The sequence below is a fragment of the Xenopus laevis genome, chromosome 3L, assembly GCF_017654675.1.
Source record: "Xenopus laevis strain J_2021 chromosome 3L, Xenopus_laevis_v10.1, whole genome shotgun sequence".
Lineage (NCBI taxonomy): Eukaryota > Metazoa > Chordata > Amphibia > Anura > Pipidae > Xenopus > Xenopus laevis.
In genome coordinates, this window is record NC_054375.1 from 96,505,330 (window position 1) to 96,533,056 (window position 27,727).

At 40.5% G+C, this 27,727-nt stretch overlaps 1 protein-coding gene across 2 annotated transcripts in view; it reads right to left on the reverse strand.

The window, feature by feature from the left end:
* Positions 1–27,727, reverse strand: part of slc28a2.L (solute carrier family 28 (concentrative nucleoside transporter), member 2 L homeolog) — a 60,034-nt gene that overhangs the window by 22,424 nt on the left and 9,883 nt on the right. For both annotated transcript variants that reach the window (XM_018251024.2, NM_001093313.1), the window contains exons 2-7: positions 19,675–19,731; positions 17,161–17,237; positions 15,911–16,002; positions 12,637–12,826; positions 2,975–3,116; positions 1,575–1,688 (exon numbers count right to left, since the gene is read on the reverse strand). In XM_018251024.2, coding sequence (XP_018106513.1) covers positions 1,575–1,688; positions 2,975–3,116; positions 12,637–12,826; positions 15,911–16,002; positions 17,161–17,237; positions 19,675–19,719 — 660 coding nt within the window. In that variant the 5' untranslated portion in view covers positions 19,720–19,731. The remainder of the gene's footprint in view (positions 1–1,574; positions 1,689–2,974; positions 3,117–12,636; positions 12,827–15,910; positions 16,003–17,160; positions 17,238–19,674; positions 19,732–27,727) is intronic.

Sequence of the window (27,727 nt, forward strand, 5' to 3'; positions counted from 1 at the left end):
AAGCGGTGTGCCATCCAATATATGAAATTATATATACATATATATATATATATATATATATATATATATATATAAACATCCTAAACATGAGCCGTAATCAGGAGGTGATGACTGATGATGGTGGCAGTGTGGCTCTATGTAGCGTAACTTATACAGGTCTAGCCAGGGGTATCTGTGAGATGCACAGCTAGATCTGGACCAAGGACAACACAAGAATTTTGTTGTTAAGGGCAGGAACAGTTATTGATAGCAACTGTAACTGAACCATTCCCTGTCTGAATTATTTATGTTGTGTTTGTATAATATTTGGCAATGTTATAAATCTTTCCATTTAGCAGTTAAGGGGCATGGAAGTAGTTTGTTCTGCACCTCAAAGTTACTTGTATATTATTGAATAATGTGTACTGTTAAGGGGGTGTATTTGTTATCGCTATTTATGCAGATGTTTGATACTTAGTATTCATCCATAGGCAATATCATTGGTTGATAACTCCGCCTATTTATTCCTTAAAGAACTACTCTCAATTAACCTTTCACTATGTACGCTATATATTGTACTGTACTAACTATCTGCGTGCACTTGCTACTCTAATTACATAATAACAAACACAACACAGAAGTTACAAATAACACAATAAATATTTAATACGACACTCAACAATAGAAACCTTACATGTACTATAAACATAACTAAGAATACTTTTTTCAAATGATGTGATAGGTGGTTTTTAATACAGATATAATGTATGTAGTTAGCTAATTTACAAGCAGTCACTGGCACAGTAGTAGGTAAGAATAGTTTGAAGAGCACCTCATCCCAATGGTAATTATAGTGCTACCTTTATGCAGTAGGCTCATAAATACTTAATTTGTTGTTATGAAATTTATATATAATTGAAGGCTGTATGAGTGAATGATTTCCTGCATGCCTTCTCTTTGGTCACTGCTGTGAGTTTATACTGCAAATAATTCACTCTACAATATAAAGTTTCATTCCTAAACCAAAAAGTATATTTTTTTAGTTGTAATATTGGTGTGTAGGCAGTCATCTCATGTCATTTTGTCTGGTCGTGTGCTTTCAGAAAAAGCCAGCACTTTAGGACGGAACTGCTTTCTGGCAGGCTGTTGTTTCTCCTACTCAATGTAATTGAATTTGTTGCAGTGGGACCTGGATTTTACTATTGACTGCTGTTCTTTGATCTGCCAGGCAGCTGTTATCTTGTGCTAGAGATCTGCTATCTGGTTACCTTCCCATTGTTCTGTTGTTAGGCTGCTGGGTTGAAAAGGGAGGGGGTGATATCATTCCAACTTGCTGTACAGTAAAGAGTAACTGAAGTTTATCAGAGCACAAGTCACATGACTGGGGGCAGCTGGGAAACTGATAATATGTCTAGCCCCATGTCAGATTTCAAAATTAAATATAAAAACAAATCAGTTTGCTCTTTTGAGAAATGGATTTCAGTGCAGAATTCTGCTGGAGCAGCACTATTAACTGATGTGTTTTAATTTTTTTTTTTCCATGACAGCATCCCTTTAAATTAATAAATGAGCCCTATGGTCAGATAGAAAACTACCTGAATTTGTTCACCAACAAACTTGAAGGCCTGATATCCAGGTTCAGTACGGATGATGAAAATTCCTAGAACGAATTCAAGTCCAAGGCCCCAGAACACTGCTCTCCAAGATACCTGGGAGCGTGAAAAAAAGGAGAAATGATTAATAATTTATAAGGTTGTTTAAAGTAAAAGTAAGTTTAGTAAAGCTACATTTTAGAACTAATGTGGGCATGCAATTTTAAATGCTGTGAAAAAAACTGATAAAAACACTGTGTCAATACCCATTTAATTGTATAAGAAGCTTGCTGCCTCTAGCATATAGGAATATTGTTCTCCCATTCTGACTTAATACATAGGCATAAACTAAAGTTTATGCCTATGTAACTAAAGTTGCTGCCAGCAGTTTAAGGCAATTTCACAAGAGTTTTCTTTGCTCAAATATACAGTAGGTAATCTCTTAATTATTGATGAATTATTAAAGGGTGGTTCACCTTTCAGTTATAGAATGGCCAATTCTAAGCAACTTTTCAATTGGTTTTCATTATTTATTTTTTATAGTTTTTAAATTATTTGCCTTCCTCTTCTGATTCTTTCCAGCTTTCACATGGGGGTCACTGGCCCCATTTAAAAAAAAATCTCTGTAAGGCAGCAAATGTATCGTTATTGACATATTTAAATACTTAGGGGCACATTTACTTAGTTCGAGTGAAGGAATAGAATAAAAAAAACTTTGAATTTCGAATGATTTTTTTGGCTACTTCGACCATCGAATTGGCTACTTTGACTTTCGACTACGATTTCGAATCGAACAATTCGAACTAAAAATCGTTCGACTATTCGACCATTCCATAGTCGAAGTACTGTCTCTTAAAAAAAAAAATTCGACCCCCTACTTCGGCAAGTAAAACCTACCGAGGTGCAATGTTAGCCTATGGGGAAGGTCCCCATAGGCTTTCTAACAATTTTCTGGTTGTAGAAAAATCGTTCGATCGATGGATTAAAATCCTTCTAATCGTTTGATCGATGGATTAAAATCCTTTGAATCGTTCGATTCAAAGGATTTAATCGTTCAATCGAACAATTTTTTGTTCGATCGAACTAATTGCAGTAAAAATAGGGTTAATTAACCCTCGATATTCGACCCTATGTAAATCTGCCCCTTATTGTTCTATTCAGATCCTCTCATTCATATAGAAGTATCTTATTCAAATCAATACATGGTTGCTAAGGTCATTTGGACCCTAGCAACCACATTGCTGAAATTGCAGACTAGAGAGAATCTGAATAAAAAAGCTATATAACTCAAAAACCACAGTTAGCAAAGAACAAAACAACCCCTTTAATGTATTTATTGTAAGTATTGCTGTTAGTTCAGTCACAGTTCTATTTATATATGTTTATATACCTATATAGCTTACCGCACGGTGATGCTTAGATAAGAGAAAAAGGATGAGGATAAACATACAGACTCCTCCAAAAGAAATAAGCTGCTCTGGCCTTTTGGAAGTGTCTATGACCAGCCAAGCGATAAGACCAGCCAAAACCAATAAACAAAATACCCTGAAAAAAAAAGCAAAAAGTAACTACTTACAGAAAGATATGTGTATAACAATACTTTTTTTTTTTTTAGTAAACTGTTTTATTAATTTCAAAAGAATAACAAAACAAACAAATATTACAGAAGTAATATATCGAATAGTCATGCAAAATGTATGCATTATGGTGCTGCAATTATGTACATAATATAAAAGCTCTCATTCAATATGTTGGATTAGCCACAGATCAACGTATTGTTTTGTGCGTCCAAATTGCATGGCATCCTGTATTAAGCTTAAAATAACTCAAAACAAAGTAGAGTTAGAAAAGAATAAAGAAGGGGATAGAGCAAGGATAAGGGAAAGGGGGGAAAGGGGGGGATGGAGGCGGAAGTCTTTACAGTGTCTGTCATTTTCCTCTTAGGGCAAATCTCTTTGTGCAGGGTTTCAGCGATGTAGGAGGAGGAGGAGGCGAGTTTCTTCTTTCCTTTATTTATGAGTTTTCATGTGAGTTCTCCCTTGAGGGAGGCCTCTGCCCACCATTTAGTATAGCGGAAAGGTGCTAACAGCTTGTGGTGTTTTTGTCCTTCTAGTGTACTTAGATAATTGCTCCAAATATCAAAGAAATGAGAGCCTTTGGATTCTTTGTCTTGTAGTGCTAGGACCCATTGAAGCTGCATGGTATATAGTAATTTATGTTCCCATATTCGTGTTGGAGGGGGTTGCTGGTTAGTCCAGAATTCCAGAATAGTTTTAACTGCAGTTAATACCATTACATCGGCTAATCTGATGTTACCTTTGGTCAAGTTATTGGAAGGTGTTGGGTATAAACCCAATAGAATTTGCGGATTTGTCCGTGTTATCTTAATATTGTATAGATTTGTGATTTGTAATAAGACTAGGTTCCAAAGGGTAGTTAGTTCAGTGCACGACCACAAGGCATGTTCTAGTGTGGCGTCAGGGTGGTTGCATTTTACACAATTAGGTGCCTGGGTTAGGCCTATCTTACATGAGAGGAGTCTAAGAGCCACGTCCTGGAAGTACACTGACATTAAATTTTTTGTACGTTTTGCAAATGCTGCTGTGATCTGTGTTGCCGTGATATTTGGTATGATACTTAACCATCTGCGTGTAAGTTGTAATCTATTTTGGGTCTAATAATGGCATATACTGCAGACGCCGTGAGGAGTCGTTCCTTGTTTGCCTTTATCAGAATATCTAGTGGATTCCTCGCCAACTGTGGCTTTATGCTCCGAATTACCAGCTCCACATAACTTTTAACTTGTAGGTATGCAAAGATGTGGGTATTGGGGAGTCCATATTTAGATTGAATGTCTGGAAATGTAACTATTGTGTTGCTAGTCGGATTGAGGAGTGACCCGATCGTTGTTAGGCCTTTAGAGTGCCAAAGTGGGGGTCTGCTTCGGCATCTTGAAACTGCTTATTATTTAATAGAGGGTATAACAATACTTTCTAGTAAACTGTATATGGAGACAGGTACAAGACTTGTGGTGAATGTGGTGCTAAGCTTTCATTGTAGAAGAAAGAATAACCTCCAAAATACTGCACTCGGCAAGATAAGCTTCAGCAACACCCGTTCATAGCTTTTAATGGAACCTGGTAGCATAAATCCTTCACACAAAAATAAATTATGTAGGGGTATTTATGAAGTACAAGGCACAGACACACTTGACAATATAAGCACATACTGTATAATCCTTGGTATTTGTCAGAATACCAATACTAACCACAATCTTTATTTACTTTATTATGCATGGTTTAAAGTGGACCTGACACCCAGACATAAAAATCTGTATAATAACAGTCCTTTATGAAAGGCATTCATAGCTGTTGTAAACTCCCAAAAAATCCCAGCTGTCAATCAAATATTGGCTGCCCCTCCTCTATGCCTTAGGCATAGAAGCGGGGCAAGCAATTACTTTCACTTTCCATTCAGCACTTTCTAGATGTCACTGCACTCCCCACATTCCCCATTTCTCTTAACCATTTAAAGGAACAGTACCGTCAGAAAATAAAAGTGTTTTAAAGTAATGAAAATAAAATGCAGTGTTGCCCTGCACTGGTAAAACTGTGTAGCAATGGGGGCAGCCATTCAAAGGAGAAAAGGCTCAGATTACACAGCAGATAGCAAATAAGCTCTGTCTGTCTAATGGTGTTATCTGTTATCGATTAGTTAACCTGTGCCATATAGCCATTTTTCAATTTCCGCCATTGCTCCACAGCAGCTTGTTTATATGAACTATAGTAGTGTTTCTGAAGCAAACAGATCAAATGATTCCAAAATAGGATTTGGAATCATTTTTCTGGGTGACGGGTCCCCTTTAACAAAACATCATTAATTTAGTTGCTATCATCAATATGTCAAATTGTAAGCTGTTGCAGGCTGAGCCCTCCTCCTATTGGCTTCTAACAATATCCAATTGTATGTTGCATGGTGAACAGGGGCGTTTCAGGGGCTACTGCCGCCCCTCCCTCCAGCTCCACACTTCTAACTTGTAGCGTCGGAGCGGGTCGAGGAGGGGCCACATCACTAGTGCAGTGAGTACTATTGTGCTCGCTGCACTAGAAGAGCCAAATTTCTCACCTTGCCTCATGACCGGAAGCCCTGATGGTGAATCAATTCTGGTGAATTGTTTGTCTATATATGTAAGCTGTCTGGTCTTATATTTGTCTCCATTTACTCTGAGACCTTATTCTACCAAAAACAAACAGCTCTGTAAGGAATCAGCATTTGTGTAGTTACCTTAAAGCGGACCTGTCATCCTTAGAAATAATTCTAAATCATTTTCTGTCATGTTAGTTGAACAAAATAAACTTACATTTGTCAAGACCGCCGGGAGCGCGAGGAGTCGCGTCCGCTCCCGGCGGCGAAGAATCCAAAATGGCGGCGCCCAGGCAACCCACGTGGGTTCCGGCGCCGTGACGTCAGCGCGGCGCGACGGTCGCGGGCGCGCTGACGCTGGCGCAAGGGCGCCAAATTCGAATATAAAAGGATGCCTGAGGCGCCAAGATGGCGCCCGAAAATAGGATTCTGTTCCCTGAAGTATTCCTGGGTTCCCTTGCTGTTTCCTCTGCTTATCTGCCTGATTCCTTGTTGTGACCCCTTGTCTGGACCTGGACTTCGCTGATTCTCTGCCTGCCATTGACCCCCTGCCTGGCCTTGGACTTTGTTTGTATTCTGCCTGTCTTTTGACCTGTGCCTGGACTTTGATTATTCTCTTGCCTTACCCCTGGATACCACGACCCTGATTCCTCGTGAGGGGCTTCCTCCTAGATCCGGACTTCTCCCCAGAGGGGGCTCCCGGCTCCCTGACATTATTTTCGGGCCATGGATCCTTCTGAGGAAGCCACACCTCATGTCGGACGAGCGCTCCACGGACTGGCATCCCGCATGGAGGACTACGAAAACCAGCAGGTTCGCATTGGGCAAGCACTCGATGTCCTGCTAGCTCAAGTGCCTTCTGCGCCCTCCACTGCTCCACCTACTGGAGATCCCCCCATGGCGGCAGCCCCTACGAACACAAGCTACCCGACAGGTGAGCCTCGCATTCCACCTCCCCCTCGTTTCAGTGGGGACCCACAAGCCTGCAGGGGATTTGCCACGCAATGCCAAATTCAATTTGAGTTCCAACCCACACAGTTTCCAAGTGAGCGTTCCAAGGTGGGGTATGTGATGTCTCGATTGGAAGGCAAGCCACTGGAGTGGGCAACGTCTCTTTGGGAGAAGAATTCCCCGCTGACTTTTGATGTTAAAGACTTTCTCCAAGCTTTTCGTATAGTCTTTGATGCTCCAGGTCGGGTTACGAACGCCCCTGCCCGTCTCTTGCAGCTCCGGCAGGGAAGCCGCAGTGTCAATGAGTATGCTATAGACTTCCGAACACTGATGGCGGAGACTTCCTGGTGTGATGACGCTTACAAGGCTGTATACTACCAAGGCCTATCCATCCGCATCAAAGATGATCTCGTCTCCAGAGAGACTCCTGACACCCTGGAAGGGCTGATCGCTCTATCCATTAAGGTGGACACTCGTCTCAGAGAGCACCAGGTGGAGAGAGAGCGCAGCAGACGATTTTCTCCCATGTTGGCCCCTCGCTTTCAAAGACCGATTCTGCAAACACCCGCTGTTCCTGTGACTCATGTGTCGACGTCTCCCTTGGAGGAACCTATGCAAGTAGGAAAGACTCGCCTCTCCGAGCAGGAAAGACTCCGAAGACGTATGGCAGGTCTCTGTTTATACTGTGGTGGGCATTCCCATTTTGCCAACGCCTGTCCTGCCAAAGCCAAGAGTTTTGTACCCCGAGGTATGTCTCAGGTTTCTCATGTAGGGGGCATCACTCGAGGTCCTCAGGAGAAGTATCAAGAAAATTCACGCAGACTTCTCCTTCCTTTGCAGATTCACCTGGCAAGTAAGTCTATCTTCGAAAGGGCCTTCCTCGACTCCGGAGCGGATGGCAATTTCATGGATGCCTTTTTTGCCGAACGCATGAAGATTCCCCTGCTTCCATTGTCTTCACCCCTGCGAATTACCGCCATAGATGACAAACCCCTGGAGTTTGAATTCGTCACAAAGTTCACGGCGGAACTATCTGTACAAGTTGGGGCGCTGCATCAAGAAAAACTTTCATTCTTCATCATCCCCTGTCCTTCTACTCCAGTAATATTGGGTCTTCCGTGGTTACGTCTGCATAACCCCACCATAGACTGGTCCACTGGGCAGATCTCTCGTTGGAGTTTATTTTGCCTGCAACATTGCCTTCCGCCAAAACCCCTCGAGAAGGTGAATGTCTCCTCTGCGGAATTAAAGACTTTGCCCTCCACTTACAAGGGATTTTCCGATGTGTTTTGTAAAAAGTCTGCAGAGTTCCTTCCCCCACATCGCTCCTACGACTGTCCGGTTGAACTCCTGCCAGGAGCTATGCCCCCCAGAGGGCGCACCTACCCTCTCTCTCCTGCAGAGACTACCGCTATGAAGGAGTACATCCAAGAAAATCTCCAGCGGGGGTTTATCCGCCCTTCTACCTCTCCTGCAGGGGCTGGGTTCTTCTTTGTGGAGAAGAAGGACGGAGGCCTTCGGCCTTGTATAGACTATCGGGGTCTGAATAAGATCACCGTGAAGAACAGGTACCCCCTGCCCCTGATTGCTGAGCTCTTTGACCAGCTGAAAGGGGCAAAGATTTTCTCCAAGTTGGATCTCCGGGGGGCCTACAACCTCATTCGCATCCGGGAGGGTGACGAATGGAAGACGGCATTCAACACTCGGGATGGGCACTATGAATATCTCGTTATGCCCTTCGGCCTATGCAATGCCCCTGCCGTCTTCCAGGAGTTTGTTAATGATGTGTTCCGAGATCTCCTAGGAAGGTTCGTAGTCGTATACTTGGACGACATCCTGATCTTTTCCAAGGACCTTGAAAGTCATCGCTCCCAGGTGAAGGAGGTACTCTCTCGTCTGAGAACTCTCTCTTCGCCAAGTTGGAGAAGTGTGTCTTCGAGGTATCCAAGATCCCCTTCCTAGGATACATTATCTCTCCAGAGGGATTTGAGATGGACCCCGTGAAAGTGTCGGCCATCCAGGAGTGGCCTCTCCCTTTGAGTACCAAGGCAATCCAGAGATTCATCGGATTTGCTAATTATTATCGACAGTTCATCCGGGGGTTCTCTTCCCGCATTGCACCTATTCTGGCCCTCATCCGGAAAGGGGGTAAACCCGGCCTGTGGCCTCCATCTGCCATAGAAGCTTTTCAGTCCTTGAAAGAGGCCTTCACTTCCGCTCCTGTTCTCCGACATCCCAATCCTGCACTACCCTTCTGCATCGAAGTTGATGCTTCTGAAGTCGGAGCCGGAGCTATCCTGTCTCAGAGACACTCCACTGATGGGAAATTGCACCCCTGTGCGTTTTTCTCCAAGAAGTTCTCATCCGCAGAGCAGAACTATGATGTCGGGAATCGGGAACTCTTGGCAGTCAAGCTTGCCCTTGAAGAATGGCGTCACCTCCTGGAGGGCTCTGAAATTCCTGTCCAGATTTTCACAGATCACAAGAATCTGGAGTTTATACAGTCCCTCAAGAGGCTAAATCCCAGGCAAGCCAGGTGGGCCCTTTTCTTTTCCCGATTTAACTTTGTTTTGACCTATCGCCCAGGTTCCAAGAATCTGAAGGCCGACGCCTTGTCTCGTAGCTTCACTCCGGTGGACCGTGACCCTGAGAGGCAAGAACCAATCATTCCACCAGTCAAGATCATTGCCTCTCTGTATCCCCAATTTGCCGACCAGATTCTGGCTGGGCAGTCCTTGGCTCCTCAAGATACTCCGATTGGCATGGCCTTCGTCCCTCCAGAACTTCGCCTGGCCATCCTACAACAAACCCACTGCTCCAGGCAAGCTGGACATCCTGGTCCGGCCAAGACCCTTGAACTCTTGAGGCGCCTAGTCTGGTGGCCTGATATCCGCAAGGATGTAAAGGACTTTGTGGCTGCTTGTAATGTCTGCGCCACTTCTAAGCCTAGCCATTCCCGCCCCAGCGGGTTGTTACAGCCTTTGCCGGTTCCCTCTCGTCCATGGACGCACCTCTCTATGGACTTTATTGTCGAACTTCCTCCCTCCGGTGGGAATACTGTGATCTGGGTTGTTATTGACCGCTTCAGCAAAATGGCCCATTTCATTCCTTTGAAGAAGTTACCCTCTGCGGTGGAATTATCCCAACTCTTTATTAAGTACATCTTCCGCCTGCATGGTTTCCCGGTGGGAGATCGTCTCCGACAGAGGCACCCAGTTTACCGCCAAGTTCTGGCGTTCCCTATGTAAAGATTTGGGAATAACACTTCAATTTTCGTCTGCCTACCACCCGCAGACGAATGGGGCAGCTGAACGTGTGAACCAAGCCTTAGAACAGTTCCTGAGGAACCACGTGTCTCTTTGCCAGGACGATTGGTCTGACCTCCTCCCGTGGGCGGAGTTTGCTCATAATAATGCATGTCATTCCTCCACAGGAAGGTCTCCGTTTATGGTGGTGTATGGACAGCACCCTCAAGCCTTTCCTCAGGACTTCGTGTTGTCGGACGTCCCGGCTGCAGATGATCTGGCAGCCCATATGCTTGCTATTTGGGCTGCAACCAAGTCTAATCTGGAGAAGAGTGCTCTAGTCCACAAGACTTTCGCGGATCGCCGTAGAAGGCCCTCTCCTCCCTACAAGGTGGGTGATAGTGTCTGGCTCTCTTCCAGGAATATTCGCTTGAAGGTGCCATCTCCCAAGTTGGGTCCGAAGTTCCTGGGTCCGTTCCCCATCTTGGAGATAATTAACCCCGTAGCCATCAGACTTCAACTCCCACCAGAGATGAGAATCCCCAACGTGTTCCACGTCTCACTGGTGAAGCCCACCATCTCTAACCGTTTCTCTGATGTCCAATCTCCTCCTCCTGCCGTCTCTGTGGAGGGTCAACAAGAATTCGAGGTGGAGAGAATCCTTGATTCCAGAATCTCCAGAGGGTCCCTTCAGTACCTCATCCATTGGAAGGGCTTTGGCCCCGAAGAATGCTCTTGGGAGGGACACCGTGATGTGCATGCTCCTCGTTTGGTAAGAGACTTCCACTCCAAGTTTCCCCAGAAACCAAGTCCCGGTGGTCCTGAGGCCCCCCGTGAGGGGGGGGGGTACTGTCAAGACCGCCGGGAGCGCGAGGAGTCGCTCCCGCTCCCGGCGGCGAAGAATCCAAAATGGCGGCGCCCAGGCAACCCACGTGGGTTCCGACGCCGGCGCCGTGACGTCAGCGCGGCGCGACGGTCGCGGGCGCGCTGACGCTGGCGCAAGGGCGCCAAATTCGAATATAAAAGGACGCCTGAGGCGCCAAGATGGCGCCCGAAAATAGTATTCTGTTCCCTGAAGTATTCCTGGGTTCCCTTGCTGTTTCCTCTGCTTATCTGCCTGATTCCTTGTTGTGACCCCTTGTCTGGACCTGGACTTCGCTGATTCTCTGCCTGCCATTGACCCCCTGCCTGGCCTTGGACTTTGTTTGTATTCTGCCTGTCTTTTGACCTGTGCCTGGACTTTGATTATTCTCTTGCCTTACCCCTGGATACCACGACCCTGATTCCTCGTGAGGGGCTTCCTCCTAGATCCGGACTTCTCCCCAGAGGGGGCTCCCGGCTCCCTGACAACATTATATAAATGATTTAGATGTTGTTCCCTTCAGTCTTAGAATTCAATCACAACATACAGGCAGGGGCCATGTTGCGGATACTGTTATTAAGGCAAGTTTTGTTTGACCTCGAAATCTTCTTAGAATAGGGAGCTAATGCCCATGCACAGGCTATACAATTGTAGGGATGTGAAAATCTTAGACACCCTTACACATTACAGACAGGCACATCCCTGTGGTATATGGACACCTCAGTGGGTCCTTATGGGACCTTGTGCTTATGTACCCCTGTAGTTCACACAGTGTACACCAGATGGCACTGTGCCAGAGTATAAAAGGTTTAGGAACCATGAGGTCTGGGTCCATTGCTTTAGCCCAACCAAGCAGGCTGGAAGGGAATGGGTAGTGTTGACCCTAGGCGCCTTGGCCCTAGTAATTAGACAGCTATACTCAATTATAGATCACTCTAGGAGTGATAGAGAGGTTATTTAGTTGAGCAGCTCAAGGCTCCGCCGAGGAGATTAAGATCCCAGGGTATTACTGAAGGAACTAAGTGTTGAGATAGGGATGATAGGAATTCCCCTGGTGTGCCACTGGAAGATATCCTGAAAACTGGGCAATACCCATCGCATGCTGTCAACTTACTCTCTGCTGTTTATTCCCTAGCCTGTGGGGATTCAGCCTATACGTGCTGTGAGTATATGCTTCCTTTATGCTGCTGTGTATATTCTATGCTCCATTGTGGATCAATGTGCTGAATGATCTATGTGCTATTGTTCAATAAATACACTTCTATGGTCAACCGTTAAAGAACTACTGGCGCCCATCATTGTGCTATTGCACCTGGTTACAGTTACACTACACCCTGCCTAAACCGGGGTTGCGAGGGCTTGCCCCTGAGAAAGAGAACTCATCTGTGGTATCAGCCCACAAAGGAAAGTAGCTAAAACTGCCCTCACGCAAGTCAGTTTACTATAGCGCTACACAATTAAAGACTATAAGCAGGGAGGGGTAATGAGAGGAGTGCACTGACATATAGAAAGTGAAGAATTGAAAGTGAAAGTAATTAACTGCCCCACCTCTATGCCTCAGGCAGAGGCAGGACCATCGAAATATGACAGCTCAGATTTTTCATTACATTTATCACAGGTATGATTGTTGTAATAAAAAAAGAGTTTGGGTTTCATGTTTAATTTGCAAAGGACTTTTATTATACAAATTTCTATGTCTGGGTGACAGATTCCCTTTAAACTTATCTGCATTAGCTAAATGTGGAAACCAAATCCTGCATTTGACATGTTGCCCTTCTATCATTATGAGTTATGTCATTTGTGGTTTGGTGTAACTAAGCAGTTCAAATAAGCTTCCTAAAAAAGTCCTTCTTTCTTAACTTACCACTTCAGCCATTTCCTATTCTTTTTCAGACAACCCCCGACAGGTCCCAGAAACTGAATTATATGTTTCCCATACAATTTCTTCACCAGGTCATATCCGAGAAAGAAAAGCACCACACATGTTATCACCACCAATGCCACAGCACGGTTGAAATTCAGAACACATGCTGCTATAAAGAATGCAGCAAAGCCTTGAATAAACAGAAAGAGGCAATGGGTTAGGTCAGAGAGAATTAAGGTGTGAAGGCAAATCTACTGTAATTACTCTCTGGATTTGAGCATTCTTACCATTTGAGTTAGTAGAGTAATTTATATACCTGAATTTAAGGGTTTAATATTGTGGGTATAAAAGCACATAGGCACAGCACTTACAGGGGATGTAAAGGCAAAAAAATAAAATCCCATTTTTACTTACTTTAATGAAAACTAAATCTATCTCCAATATACTTTAATTTAAAAAAGTGTACCGTTTTTATAATAAACCTGATTGTATGCAGTGAAAATCCCCCTTCCTTTTACTTGCTCTGACTGCTGTGGATAGGAAACTTCAGATGGTCCCAGACTGCTCTGCAGGGAAACAATCATACTTTTAAATGGCACCCCACCTTACTTCCCTGACCTCAAGCAGCTTTATTTGTTTCCCTTTAGAGCAGCTGACCACTGTGTAGAGATTTGTATCTGCAGACCCAGTGCAGTCTGCATATTCTGATTATAAATAAGTCTTGCTGTATCAGCTTCTATGGCAGATATTATTTGACTGGCGCTGTTTTGATAATTTATGACAATCCCTAAGCTTAACCTCTCAACTGAAGCCCAGACCACACTGAGCATGTGCGTAGTCTTGGTCTTGCAAAGATGTTTAACAAAGTGACAAGATGACAGCCCCCTGCGGCCAACTTTGAAAGCATAAATCATTTTTTTAATTAGGCTTCTGGTGCAGTAAGTTCATGTTTATGTTTAGTATACAAAATACAGCATTTCTAGCATTATTCTATTTTAGACTTTAGTTCCCCTTTAAACATTGCACCATCTGACTACATCTACAGGTCTCAACCTGGTCTTGTTTAGATGATATAGAAATACTGAATGACAGATCACTATCAGTTCTGTTAGTAGTTAACAGTGTCTAGAGTTTTCTCACATAATGGCAGTTTTTTTTCTATAAATGTTATGTCAAATGCTTAAACCTTATTTGTCTTTGTAGATGTATTTTATCAATTTAACAAGCTACTTTTTCTGCCACATTAAAATTTATATATATATTATATATATATTTTTAAAGATGACAAGTAAAGTTTAAATTTTATATTTATTAAATCCCAGTGTGCACCTACTTCTTGGATGAATATATATATATATATATATTTATATATATATATATATATATATATATATATATATATATATATATATATATACGGATCCAAAGTTCCACGCACACCGTTTCAAGGAGTAAAAATACTTATTTATTTAGCATACTTGATGCACAAACATCAACGTTTCGGTTCCTGGACTTGAACCTTTCTCAAGATGTCTTTCCATATGGATTTCTTGCTCCCCCCCCCCCCACAAAAAAATGTTTTAACCTCTCTGATGTTTCAAGTTTGGTGTCTTCAACCCTTTAATGGCTTCCTTCCCAAATAAAGTAACTACACATTACAGTCAAGAATGCAAAAGTTACATTTAATCTATCCCTTAGTTTTTAGCATGATGTAAAGCTGTACTGAGCTTTCCTCTATTAATTGGTCAGCACACTACTACACTACTACAACATAGGTAATATATTAGGCAAGAATCCCAGAAACATACTGCTATAAAACTCTTGAACTATATCTATAAAAGCAAAACATCCTAATAAATTAAAGCATTATCTGACCATATTTTAAATGTGTGTATTACTAAGTTGTCCATGAGTATAAACAATCTGGCTCAATGTAGTACACAATTTCAGCCTGGAAACTGCACTAATCTACCTTACTGTATTTTCCCATCACTTAGGGGGTTATTTATGAAAGGTGGAGTTGTGTTTACCTGAAAAAATTTTGTTTTTCTAGGGTAGTTTTCAGTCATATTTTTAGGTTAAAAAACCTCAAAATGTCGAGATTTATTATACCTCAAAGCTGCAAATAGCTCTAATGTGAAAATACTCTGGCTAAAACCTGTCAAGCTCATGCAAAAGTCAAGGTCAGAGGTCCCTTGAACCAGTTAAAGATGTTATTAGCCATCATGATGTTCGTTTTTTTCAGTGGGTTTCACCCTGAAAACTCAATAAATTTGAGTTTTCATTTAACCCTGAATCCACTGATTTGTGTTTTTTCCATTCTTAAATTAGAAATGATTTGAGTTGTGAGTTGTGAGGTATAAAACACCTTACTGTGTAATTACAGGTTTGACATTCAACAGACTCTGTGTAGAGGTCACAGCACATTTTATTGTCAAGTTAAAACTATTATTTCTGTAAAAACAGAAAGAACTGCTGTTATGTTTAAAGGGGTGGTTCACCTTTAAGGTAACTTTTTGTTACTGTATGCTATAGAATGGCCAATTCTAAGCAACTTTTCAATTGGTTTTCATTATTTATTTTTAATAGTTTTATAGCTATTTGCCTTTTTCTTCTGACTCTTTGCAGCTTTCAAATGGGTGTCGCTGACTCCCTTCTAAAAAACAATTGCTCTGTAAGGCTACAAATTATTGTTACCTTTTATTACTGATCCTTCTATTCAGGCCTTTCCTATTCATATTCCAGTCTCTTATTCAAATCAATACATGGTTGCTAGGGTAATTCAGGCCCTAGTTACCAGATTGATTAAGATGCAAATTGAAGAGCTGCTGAATAAAAAGCTAAATAACTCAAAAACCACAAATAATAAAAAATGAAAACCAATTGCAAATTCTCTCAGAATATCACTCTCTACATCATGCTAAAAGGCATCTCAAAGGTGAACAACCCCTTTAAGTCAAAATTTGGTGGATCAGTTTATCTTTCTTACACTGAGTTAGGAACTTTTAGGGCAGAGACACACGCTGCTATTTCGGGAGATTAGTCGCCCAGTGAGATATCGCTGCTTCTTCTTCGGGCGACTAATCTCCCCGAACTGCCTTCCTGCCAGCTAGAATGTAAATCGGAAAACCAAAGCAATCCGAGTGGCATCCCATCGGTGATTTACATTTTTGCCGCCGGTAAGGCAGTTCGGGGAGATTAGTCGTCCGAAGACTGTATAATCATACTAAATTCCTCTTTATAAGGCATTGTAGCAGAGCAGACATTTCCTTACCTGCACAGAGGATCCCAATACCAATATACTTCAGAATTTTTCTGTGCTTTTTAACAAATTGTTCAGATGCATCAAATGGTTTGGACACTTTACTAAGAGGGAAACACAAAACAATGGAAATGTAAACCAGAAAGCATGAAGCCTCAGTTACTCAATCTTCCTATCTTCTGTAGTCCTAGGGGTCATTTGCCTTCAAATTAATATTTAACTCGATGTATGCTTTAATATTATAAGATCATTTGCAATTGTGGTGTAACTATAGTGCGCCGGGCCAACCTGCAAAAAAATCTTCAGGGGGACCCAGCGCACTTCAATCCTCATCCTCCCGCCCACTTCCCATCCTGCCTCCGCCCACCTCCGCCCCACCCAAGGCTCACCTCCGCCCACTCCCGCCTGGGTTTTTTTAAGCTATAGAGGAAGCAGACCCCACAGTCCATGCCCTTCTGCGACTTGGTTGCCACCTTTTCTTGAAAAAATGACCGGCCTTTCTATATATTTATCTTTTTTCCCTATTAATAACATTGGGATGAGCCATCATTTTTATTGGATAGATTGGTAAAATACCGGCCAGGTGGCAACCCTACCTGCGAATGTGGGGTCTGCTTTCTCTATAGTTACTATAGTGCAATTCATACTTTTTCTGCAGCTTTATTTACTATTTTGTTATTTAATTCTCAGGTATGGAATATGAATCGCATCCTACCATTGGTATATTGTCTCACAACCAAAAATTGCTTGCAATCCATTGGTATTAGAATCACCACATATAAATGCAGTGATCCTGTGTAAATGTTCAAAAATGTGTAAGTAAGTAATTTTGATTCAATAAATGGGATAACGGTGTATGGTAATATATTCTCGGGAGCTTGACCGTTTTTCTAAAGTTTTCCCTCTTGCCTAAAGTCTGTCTTTACTGGCCGTACGAGTCAAGTTGATATAAGCTCAGCTTTGTCTGCAGTTCATGGGCCCTTGCATGGGATCCTCAAATTTTCAAAATTGAAAAAAAAAATTAAATAAAAGCACGGTTAATTCACATCTTGAATTAAAGTTGAACTTTGCCTTTATTTTTTTTAGTTCTGAAATCTACCAGTTTTAATAAATGCTGTTACATTTGTAACTGTCTTCTCAAAACACTTTTTTTTGCTGGAAATAGTTTATAATTCATCTCTCATACACAGCAATTATTATGAAATGCAATCATCTCCTTTTTTATGTGTTGTGACAGTTACTGAAGCCTTATTGTTACTTACCTCCAAACATCCTTTTTTGTGCTTCCTGGGAGTGAGTCACTTACACTTGCATAATCTTCATCTGATGCAGTATCATCCTTTAAAAGATGTGTGAAAGTATAAGATTTAAAAGTCCACAAAAGTATGATGATGTGCCATAAAGCCACATTGCAGAAAAAGACAATGTTTGGCAAAATAGTCATCCATATTGCCTTATCATTAAGGACGCACCCATTTTGACAGAAAACATACTTAACCTTTCCCCTGTGTCTACCTCTTAGGGCTACTCACAGCATCTGCAAACTGTCATGGAGAAGAGCATGAATGTTTCACTGTCATGCACACAATAAAAGTATGGCTAATGCAATTTAGACACAAGACCAGATATTAGTGATTAGGCTTAGAAAGCAGGCTCTAAGATACTAGGTTGAGGAAAGCACGCTGCATACAAGAAAGGCTAAGTAATGTTAGCAATATATAACATAATGAAATGATTTTAACTAAATTTAGTTTTCATCCCAACACAATATTACAGATATATTAAGTCATTTTCCCTTGTGATTTAATTCATGGGAATGCTTAGAAATCTACCTGTGAAATGAGCAGCTGTGCTTTTGTACATATTTGTAGGCAAAGTTGTTTTGATGACACAGAACATGCACAATAATTATTCTGTTAGCTGTAAATTGTTCTCTCTTACCCTGAATGTGTGAAAGCGACTACTTGTAGTGGTATATTTATCATGCTGTATATAAAGTGGAGTGAAGCATTGCTGGTGATGTTGCCCAGAGCAACCAATCAGCAATCAGATTTCAACAGTTAGAAAACGAAAGCTGATCTGAGCTTTGAGCAACATCACCAGTAATGTTTCACTCCACTTTTTACACATTGCAAATAGCATAAACACTAAGGGGCCCATTTACTTAGCTCGAGTGAAAGAATAGAGGAAAAATACTTTCCGAATGTCAATAGTCGAAGTACTGTCTCTTTAAGAAAAAACTTCGACCCCCTAGTTCGCCACCTAAAAGCTACCAAAGTCAATGTTAGCCTATGGGGAAGGTCCCCATAGGCTTTGGTAGCTTTTTTAGGTTGAAGAAAAATCGTTCGATTGATGGATTAAAATCCTTCGAATCTAACTATTCGAAGGATTTAATCGTTCAATCGAACGATTTTTCGTTCGATCGAACAAATAGCGCTAAATCCTTCGACTTCAATAAACGAAGGATTTAACTTCGACAGTTGAATATCGAGGGTTAATTAACCCTCGATATTCGACCTTAAGTAAATTTGCCCCATAGTATAGAAGACAATAACCCATTGATGCTGTTAAAACTGAGATGGGGCCATAGATGGCCCTTTTGACGGCTTTGTGCTAGCTAGGAGCTTAACTGCCAGTAGGGTGGCCAGGTAGGTTACTCAGCACCTCTGATATCTGTAAACTGCTGTGTACAATCAGCCCACAGGAAGAGGGGACACATTTTATTTCAAGTGGCTACACGCATTGGACCCCTCATTTAGGTCATCTGTGCAAAAGTAATGCTGCCCCGGCTTTCATCTGTTGATGAACTATCCAAAAGAAAGTTTATCAGCAGTTAGCATTTTCAGTTTGGACAGACTATAGGAAGGTCAAGCAAAACTGCTCCCCTAAGTAGCATGGAGCTCATATCGTAAATATCTAAAGAGAAGTTATTTCTTGCCACTTTTGTCTTTGGCTACTTAATTCAAGTGCAGATGAGTTACTTTCTTTAAAGGTTACTACCAGACTGTAGCCTTATCAATGAGTCTCAACAAACATGTGCCCCATTATTTGCCATATTTGGTTCCCCCACCAAGAATAGAATTGATATGGATTAAATACTAGTCATTTAAACCTCACTTGACAGAAGTTAAAAAAAAAGATATAACAGATTTGTTACTGGGGATGCACAATAATTTATTACCCTTTTGGTCACTACCAGAAAGCATCTGGGGTTTATTTATCAATGCTGGGCAAACCTGCACCAGGACAATAAACAATGGCAACCAATTGTAAATTAGTTTAATTGTTCTACTTGCACCTGTCTGAAATAAGGTAATCACTGATTGTCTGCTGTGCATCACTGCCCCATGCAATCCTCTACACTACAGTCTACATTATTGATGATTGAATGATTATTGATGATTAAAGCTCATACTTGCACCGAAAGACATTTATATTAGAAATGATCAATTTATCACTAAAAATATTTGGAAAAGAATAAAATGGAAAAAAGAAAAATACTTAAAGGTGCAAAACCTAGTAAGTCTATTAATAATAATGTTGTTGAGTAAAAACAAGGTCAGATTCAAATTCAAATCAGATTCAGATTCAAATCATATTCTTTCTCCCAGTTAAATGCCCTGCCTTGTATGTATTCATTCCCCCTTATTAATAAGCCGCAAGAGGCTAGTTTTAAAAATAACTAATTAAGTGAGACAGAAGGAAATAAAGCAAAGGTAAAAACCAAACCATGATCACAATGAAAAGAATGGGCAGAACACATTTCAAAATTTTACCTTAGAAAATCCATCATTTGAAATTCCAACTTTATTCATTTCCATAGCTTTTTCGACCTTCAAGACAAAATAAAAATTGTTTCAAATGTGAGTCTTTCATCATACAATTGTTTTAAACAGCACTAAGGGCTTAATTTACGATTGCTCAAGCTTTTCGGCATGAACAATCATCAAGCAAACCTGATGTGAATTTACTACATGATGGTTTAGAGCTTAGAAATTTCTGTAATTTTTACAAACAGGCTTTTCTTACAAAGAAAGAATGAGGCAGCTTTCAGGTACCAAAGTTTTTGTTTGTAAGAAAAGCCTGTTCGGTAAAAATTACAGAAATTACCGAGCTTTTTCATCTCAAAATCAGTGTGAATTAAGGATATAATGATGATTGTGAGCAGAAAAAGTAGAGCAATCATAAATGGGGCCCTAAGTCTCTGAGACCTTTATGAGGAAAACACAAATAGCTGGTTTTATATTTAAGATTCATTCTACATGAACATTAATATAATATCACAGAAAACTTGACACATACACATCTAGCACCAACAAAATGTTTGTACATAAGTCATAAATATGACACATAAACAACAGAAAAGAAACCTATTATGCCGAGCTCAGCTTTGCAGTATTGGGTTCTGCATCTTTCCAGTATGAAAAATAATATCCTATCTGGTTGTTGGGGGTTATTGATCCTTGCCACGAAGTAAGCAGATTCTCCCTGAAACTAAATTTTTATTGTTATTGTTATTTGTAGAATCTTAAAGATAAGGGATTCCTCTGGCTAATAAGAAGTTGCTATCAGGGCAGGCCGTAACCTGAAAAGGAAGATCCTACCTTTCTCAACCGTGAACAGGCGCAATGGAATACTGGTGACTCTTCTTAATTAAAGTTGAGAAAAACTTTATCCTTTTACAAGTATACGTGCAAGAGGTCCTGTTTAAAGTACTAATTATTGCTCACAGAGCCAGTACCATGTATTTGCTGTTACCAAGCTGGTTAAATATTGAACAGTTTATAAAGGTATAAGCCCACCTATAAATCAGTATATAAACCCTAATAAGATTATGAGCTTAATACATAACTGTGTGTTTTCTGTGGGGTTTCTCTTGGGAAAACAGAGGTCTGTCACAAAGGATGTATATCTTCCTCCAGCTGTGCTCACATATATATATATATATATAGAAGTAGTATATAGACCCGCACACCAATGTTTCTTTCCAATAAAGTGTTTATTTAGTACATTAATCCGACGTTTCGGCCCACATTAGGGCCTTTTTCAAGGATAAATGATGTACATTATAACTGTGCTTTTATACAAACAACCCCCATTTGAATTTGGCGCCATATCTGACGTCAGATATGGCGCCAAATTCAAATGGGGGTTGTTTGTATAAAAGCACAGTTATAATGTACATCATTTATCCTTGAAAAAGGCCCTAATGTGGGCCGAAACGTCGGATTAATGTACTAAATAAACACTTTATTGGAAAGAAACATTGGTGTGCGGGTCTATATACTACTTCTGCATATGAAAACAATTGACCCTGCACCCGCAAACAATAACAAGAAGTCCGGTGTACAGAGTGCGGTTGCTTAATACAGCATATATATATATATATATATATATATATATATATATATATATATATATATATATATATATATATATATATATATATATATATATATGAGACTATGGTCTTCCAAGTTGGCAGCTCCCCAAGCACCTTGTTAAACCACATGATACCAAGGTATTACATTGGGAGATCCAACATGTATTCCTTCTAGTTAGCATTTGTACAATATATAAGATTTCTTAATAATGACTGTGTATGCTTTTTGACTCCAATATAAGGATGTACACCACTGAGCCATTCTTTATATTTATATCATGTACAAGGATTTCAGTTGGTTGTAATATTTATTTATGGAGAATTGAAATGTGCCATAACAAGTCAAATGTACAACAGTCCATAGCATAAATTCAATCACATATTTTTTTGTACAGCAAGTTTATAAGAATGACCAGAGATCAATTAACATGAGTACTGATACTGGGGTTCTACTAGAGGCCCTTGTCATTTTTAAATGTGACTCTGATGAGAGGAAGTACATAGTTAATTGAAGACATGGGGCGCATCCATCTCTTAAGCAAGGTACTATATCTGACTCTGATGTTCTGTTTGTGAGAAGCAAGTCATCAGTCACATAAGTATAGAAAACCTGTGCTGTGAGTATATCATTTTAGGATTATGGGTGTAATAAAGAATATTTCTTGTGAAGCCACTTTTATTAGTTTATTGCTAATGTAAAGCAAGAAGTAGCTGTAATTAGCCTCATTCCAGATTTGGTGTATATTCAGTGTGTAGAAGGGCTTTCATGAGACATAAAATGCATTAACCCTTATTCCATGGGTTGTACTTTATAAAAGCATGATTGTACATCTTCCGTGTAAAATTATTTTTATCTTTCATTAATGCACTTCTTGACCAGGTTGGACATAATGGCCGAGATTCAAGTGAATGAAAAAAGCTTAGCTTCCAATACAATTCCAGATTTCCAGATAAATTATTCTCATCAGTCTGAATCTGGCCCATTACAAAGAGAGCCAATCCACTGAAAAAGACAAATTTGCATTTGAAAAGCAAAAGAGGATGATGAGGATTACAACAACATGGATGGATTTATACCACTGAAAAGCCTGAAGATGCAAACAGAAGACGGGACACATATTGCTGGCAGTTGTTGGAATCAATTTGACAGCACTTCATCAACTAATCTGAACTGGTTTCCTTTGCCTGCTCAGGGCCGGATTTACATAGCAGGTGCCCCTAGGCCCGCTGTCGTTAGTCACCCCTCCCCTCCCCTTTTATTCAATCAGATTTTCATCATCGAGTCCAGAGCAATGGGGATTGACATACAGGAAATTATAAAAACTATCGTATCTCCTGCGCCTCCACAGTGATTTTGAACCAATGTGGGTGTGGTTGGGCAGCATGCTGCCCCCTAAAATCCTGCCACCCTAGGCCCGGGCCTTGGTGGCCTCTCCACAAATCCAGGCCTGTGCCTGCTAAGCTTTATTTTTACATTTACTCTGCTAATTAATGTTATTGCTCCAATTCCTGCAGTAGTAATAACATAGTAACATAGTAACATAGTAAGTAAGGTTGAAAAAAGACACATGTCCATCGAGTTCAACCTTTTTTTTTTTTTTTTTTGTTTATTAACTACCTATCTGCCAGTTGATCCAGAGGAAGGCAAAAAACCCATCTGAAGCCTCTCCAATTTGCCTTAGAGGGGGAAAAATTCCTTCCTGACTCCAAAATGGCAATCGGACTAGTCCCTGGATCAACTTGGACTATGAGCTATTTCCCATAACCCTGTATTCCCTTACTTGCTAAAAAGCCATCCAACCCCTTCTTAAAGATATCTAATGTATCAGCCAGTACAACTGATTCAGGGAGAGAATTCCACATCTTCACAGCTCTCACTGTAAAAAAACCCTTCCGAATATTTAGGCGGAACCTCTTTTCTTCTAATCGGAATGGGTGACCTTGTGTCAGCTGGAAAGACCTACTGGTAAATAAAGCATTAGAGAGATTGTTATATGATCCCCTTATATATTTATACATAGTCATCATATCACCCCTTAAGCGCCTCTTCTCCAGCGTGAACATCCCCAATTTGGCCAGTCTTTCCTCATAGCTAAGATTTTCAATACCTTTTACCAGCTTAGTTGCCCTTCTCTGTACCCTCTCTAATACAATAATGTCCTGTTTGAGTGATGGAGACCAAAACTGTACGGCATATTCTAGATGGGGCCTTACCAGTGCTCTATACAGTGGAAGAATGACCCCCTCCTCCCGTGACTCTATGCCCCTTTTAATACAGCTCAAGACCTTATTTGCCCTTGATGCTGCTGACTGGCATTGCTTGCTACAGCCAAGTTTATCATCTACAAGGACTCCAAGGTCCTTTTCCATAATGGATTTGCCTAGTGCAGTCCCATTAAGGGTATAAGTGGCTTGGATATTTTTACATCCCAGGTGCATGACTTTACATTTATCAACATTGAATCTCATTTGCCACTTAGCTGCCCAGATTGCCAGTTTGTCAACATCATCCTGTTGCAAGGATGCCACATCCTGGATGGAATGAATTGGGCTGGATAATTTTGTGTCATCTGCAAACACTGATACATTACTTACAACACCCTCCCCTAAGTCATTAATGAACAAGTTAAATAAAAGTGGACCCAATACTGAGCCCTGGGGGACCCCACTAAGAACCTTACTCCAAGTAGAGAATGTCCCATTAACAACCACCCTCTGTACCCGATCCTGTAGCCAGTTTCCTATCCATGTGCAAACGACTTCATTAAGCCCAACAGACCTTAGTTTAGAAAGCAGTCGTTTGTGGGGCACAGTATCAAACGCTTTGGCAAAATCCAAATAGATCACATCTACTGCCCCCCCACTATCCAGAATCTTACTTACCACATCATAAAATGCAATCAAATTCGTCTGACATGACCTATCCTTCATAAAGCCATGCTGATTGTTGCTCATAATGCCATTCATTAGGACAAAATTTTGAATGTGATCCCTTAACAAGCCTTCAAATAATTTGCCCACCACAGATGTCAAGTTTACTGGCCTATAATTGCCAGGCTGAGATCGTAATCCCTTTTTAAATATTGGAATAACATCATCTTTTCTCCAATCCATAGGCACCATACCAGATGACAGTGAATCTGAGAAAATCAGAAATAAGGGCTGGTCTAAAACTGAACTAAGCTCTCTTAGAACCCGGGGGTGTATGCCATCAGGCCCTGGAGCCTTGTTTACATTAATTTGTATTAAAGCTATTTGAATCATATCCTGAGTCAGCCACTGACTAGATTGAGCTGAACCATTCGTGCAGTTATTAAGTGAGCCTGTGAACCCAGACTCCTCTATTGTATACACTGAAGAAAAGAACTGATTTAACACATTTGCCTTATCTGTATCTGTTACAACCATACTGGTACCATTATTTAATGGAGCAACACTCTCAACCTGCATCTTTTTACTATTAATATATTTAAAAAACTTTTTAGGGTTAGTTTTCACCTCCACCGCAATTAACTCTTCATTTCTTTTCTTAGCCTTCCGGATTGCTGATTTACAACATTTATTACAGTGTTTATATTCATTAAATGCAGCTTCTGTCCCTACAGATTTGTAGTTTTTAAATGCCTTTCTCTTCTTTCCCATTAACATCTTTACCTCTGTATTAAGCCACACAGGATGATTCTTAGAGCTTCTACGTTTAGTCCTTAAGGGAATAAATTGAGAACAGTAATGATTTAATATCATTTTAAAGGACAACCATTTCTGTTCTGTGTTTTTAGCTGAAAACCTAATGCCCCAATCAATGCTCTGTAGGGCAGCCCTCAAGGCACTAAAATTAGCTTTGGCAAAATTCATGGTTTTTGTTGCCCCAGTATATTTTTGTTTTTTGCACCAGACATTAAAAGATATAACATTATGGTCACTTTTACCCAGGGGTTCAATGACTTGCACATTTGCTATAAGTTCTGGGTCATTTGAGATCACTAAATCAAGAATAGCATTTTTTCTGGTAGGTTCCTCAACAACCTGTGCTAAAAAATTGTCGTGCAATAAGTTTATAAACTTGTTCCCATTAACTGATCTAGCAGTACTGTTGCTCCAGTCAATATCTGGGTAGTTAAAATCCCCCATTATCATTACTTTACCTAAACTAGCAGCCTTTTCTATTTGCATTAGGAGCTTTGTCTCTTCCTCCTCACTTAGATTAGGGGGTCTATAGCATACTCCTACAATTAATTTGCTGGATTCTTTACAATTGGTGAAGAACTCCACCCATACGACTTCTGGCCCCTCATTTTCTAACACAACCTCCTCCTTTATATGAGCTTTTAAATCCTGCCTAACATACAGACATACCCCTCCTCCTTTTCTATTGCCTCTGTCCCTCCGAAACAAAGTATAGCCACTGATATTTACTGCCCAGTCATGCGACTCATTCAGCCATGTTTCGGCCACACCAATCACATCATATTTTCCTTCCATCACCAGCAGCTCCAGCTCTCCCATTTTACCAGTCAGACTTCTTGCATTTGTAAACATACATTTAATACTGGCACCATATTGAACATATGACATGTGGTCCTCCCTATCCTTAACAGTATCCCTAGCCAAATCTCCTCCCCCATTTTCCCTTTCTTTGCCCACTATCTCATCTAACCTGTCTACCACTGAATCTTTTACTGAACCCTCCCCCCCCACACCTAGTTTAAAATCTCCTCCAACCCTCTAGCCATCTTCTCTCCCAAAACAGCTGCCCCATCATCATTGAGGTGCAGCCCATCCCTAGCAAAGAGCCTGTAGCCGACTGAAAAATCAGCCCAGTTCTCCAAAACAATGGGTAACATAGAGGACCTTGGATCGCTACAATCTGAAAGCTCTCTTATAAAGAAAGCATGAATCTCAGCCACATAGCATGACAGTCCTGGTTCTTTGCGAGTGAAATTAAGCAGATTTTTATGTACAGGTATAGGATCCCTTAGGCAAGAAACCCATTATTCAGAAAGCTGCAAATAAGAGGAGGGCAGAATCCCCTACAGTTCAATTTCTAAAAATGATTTCCTTTTTCTCTGCAATAATTAAATAATCTTGTACTTGATGGTAACTAAGTTGCATGAAACCATATTGGCAGTAAAACAATCCTATTGGGTTTATTTAATGTTAAAGTGATTTTTTTAGTAGACAAGATATGGTGATCCAAATTATAGAGTAATCCCTTGTGGATGTGGACAAACTGTAACATGAGAAAAAAAAATGAGCACACTTGAGCCTATGCTTTTGATGGTATAAGTTACCATTTGTTTACCTAGGCTTTTGATAGTATAAAGATTTTTTTTTGATTGCCCTGTTTGTGAGTTTTCAGTGTGCCTGATACACAATTTTTTTCTCATGTTGTTTTGTCTGCTCTCTCAAGCTAAGGGTCTAGGGCTGGAGCACCTGGCACCTGGACCACTATATCTAAACTGGAGTGTCTTTTGTGTTTTAGTGCCTTTAATTTTTATCTCCCTTATCTGAAAATACTAGGCCCCAAATATTTTGGATAATATATCCTATACCTGTGTGTATATATTTTTATTTATAAGTTATATTTAAATAGCACTAATTAACTACACTTCCCTATCAAACACAAACATGTGTTTTTTCAGTTAAGCTCTGTAACCAGACACTATGCTAAGATATACTGTTGGGCCACAGTCATAATGCAAAACAGAACTGCTACTTTAAATAGAAAACGTGAGACACAGGTTGAAAGCAACCACCCCATGATGTGAACATAAATAAATACCATGAACCTTCTCACTGACAGCAAAGACTGAATAATCACAAATTTCACAGAAGAAAACTAGGACCAGGCGACTCCTCTTTTCAGTTTCCCCCTGCTTCATTATTAACATAAGTGTCAAATGTTACCAGCACAAGGCTTCCCCCCCCCCCAAAAAAAAACATTTTACTTAACACTAAAAATTTGGTAATTTGTCTTTATGTTTCTGCAGGTTCCCTTTTAGTTTTCACGTCTATAATTCATGTCGTTAATACAAGACCTCAAACCTGTAGCATTTGTAGGCTGAAATTGCTCTTTAAAAGGGAACTATACAAAAAAGATAAAATAATATAAGATTATTATATTCTTATAATATTATTTCTGAAATAATTACGTTATTCTTCATTATCCCTTTCTCAGCAATCTTTCTCTCTCTTCATGCAAGAGTCAGTCAGATTGACAGTCAGTTGCACTAAAAAGCATAGAGAGCATGTCACTCTTACACCACTCAGCTGGACTGAAAAGTGTCAGTCCCTGATTCACACTGAAGTGCAATTTATGGAAAAATGCTGCATTGCGGTTAATGGTTATGGCTATTGTGCTCAAAATTGCACTGAATGACTGAGCCTATGATTAAGTGTAAGGCTGTGGACACAATAAACTGTCTTCATTTTGAACTAATCTCCTG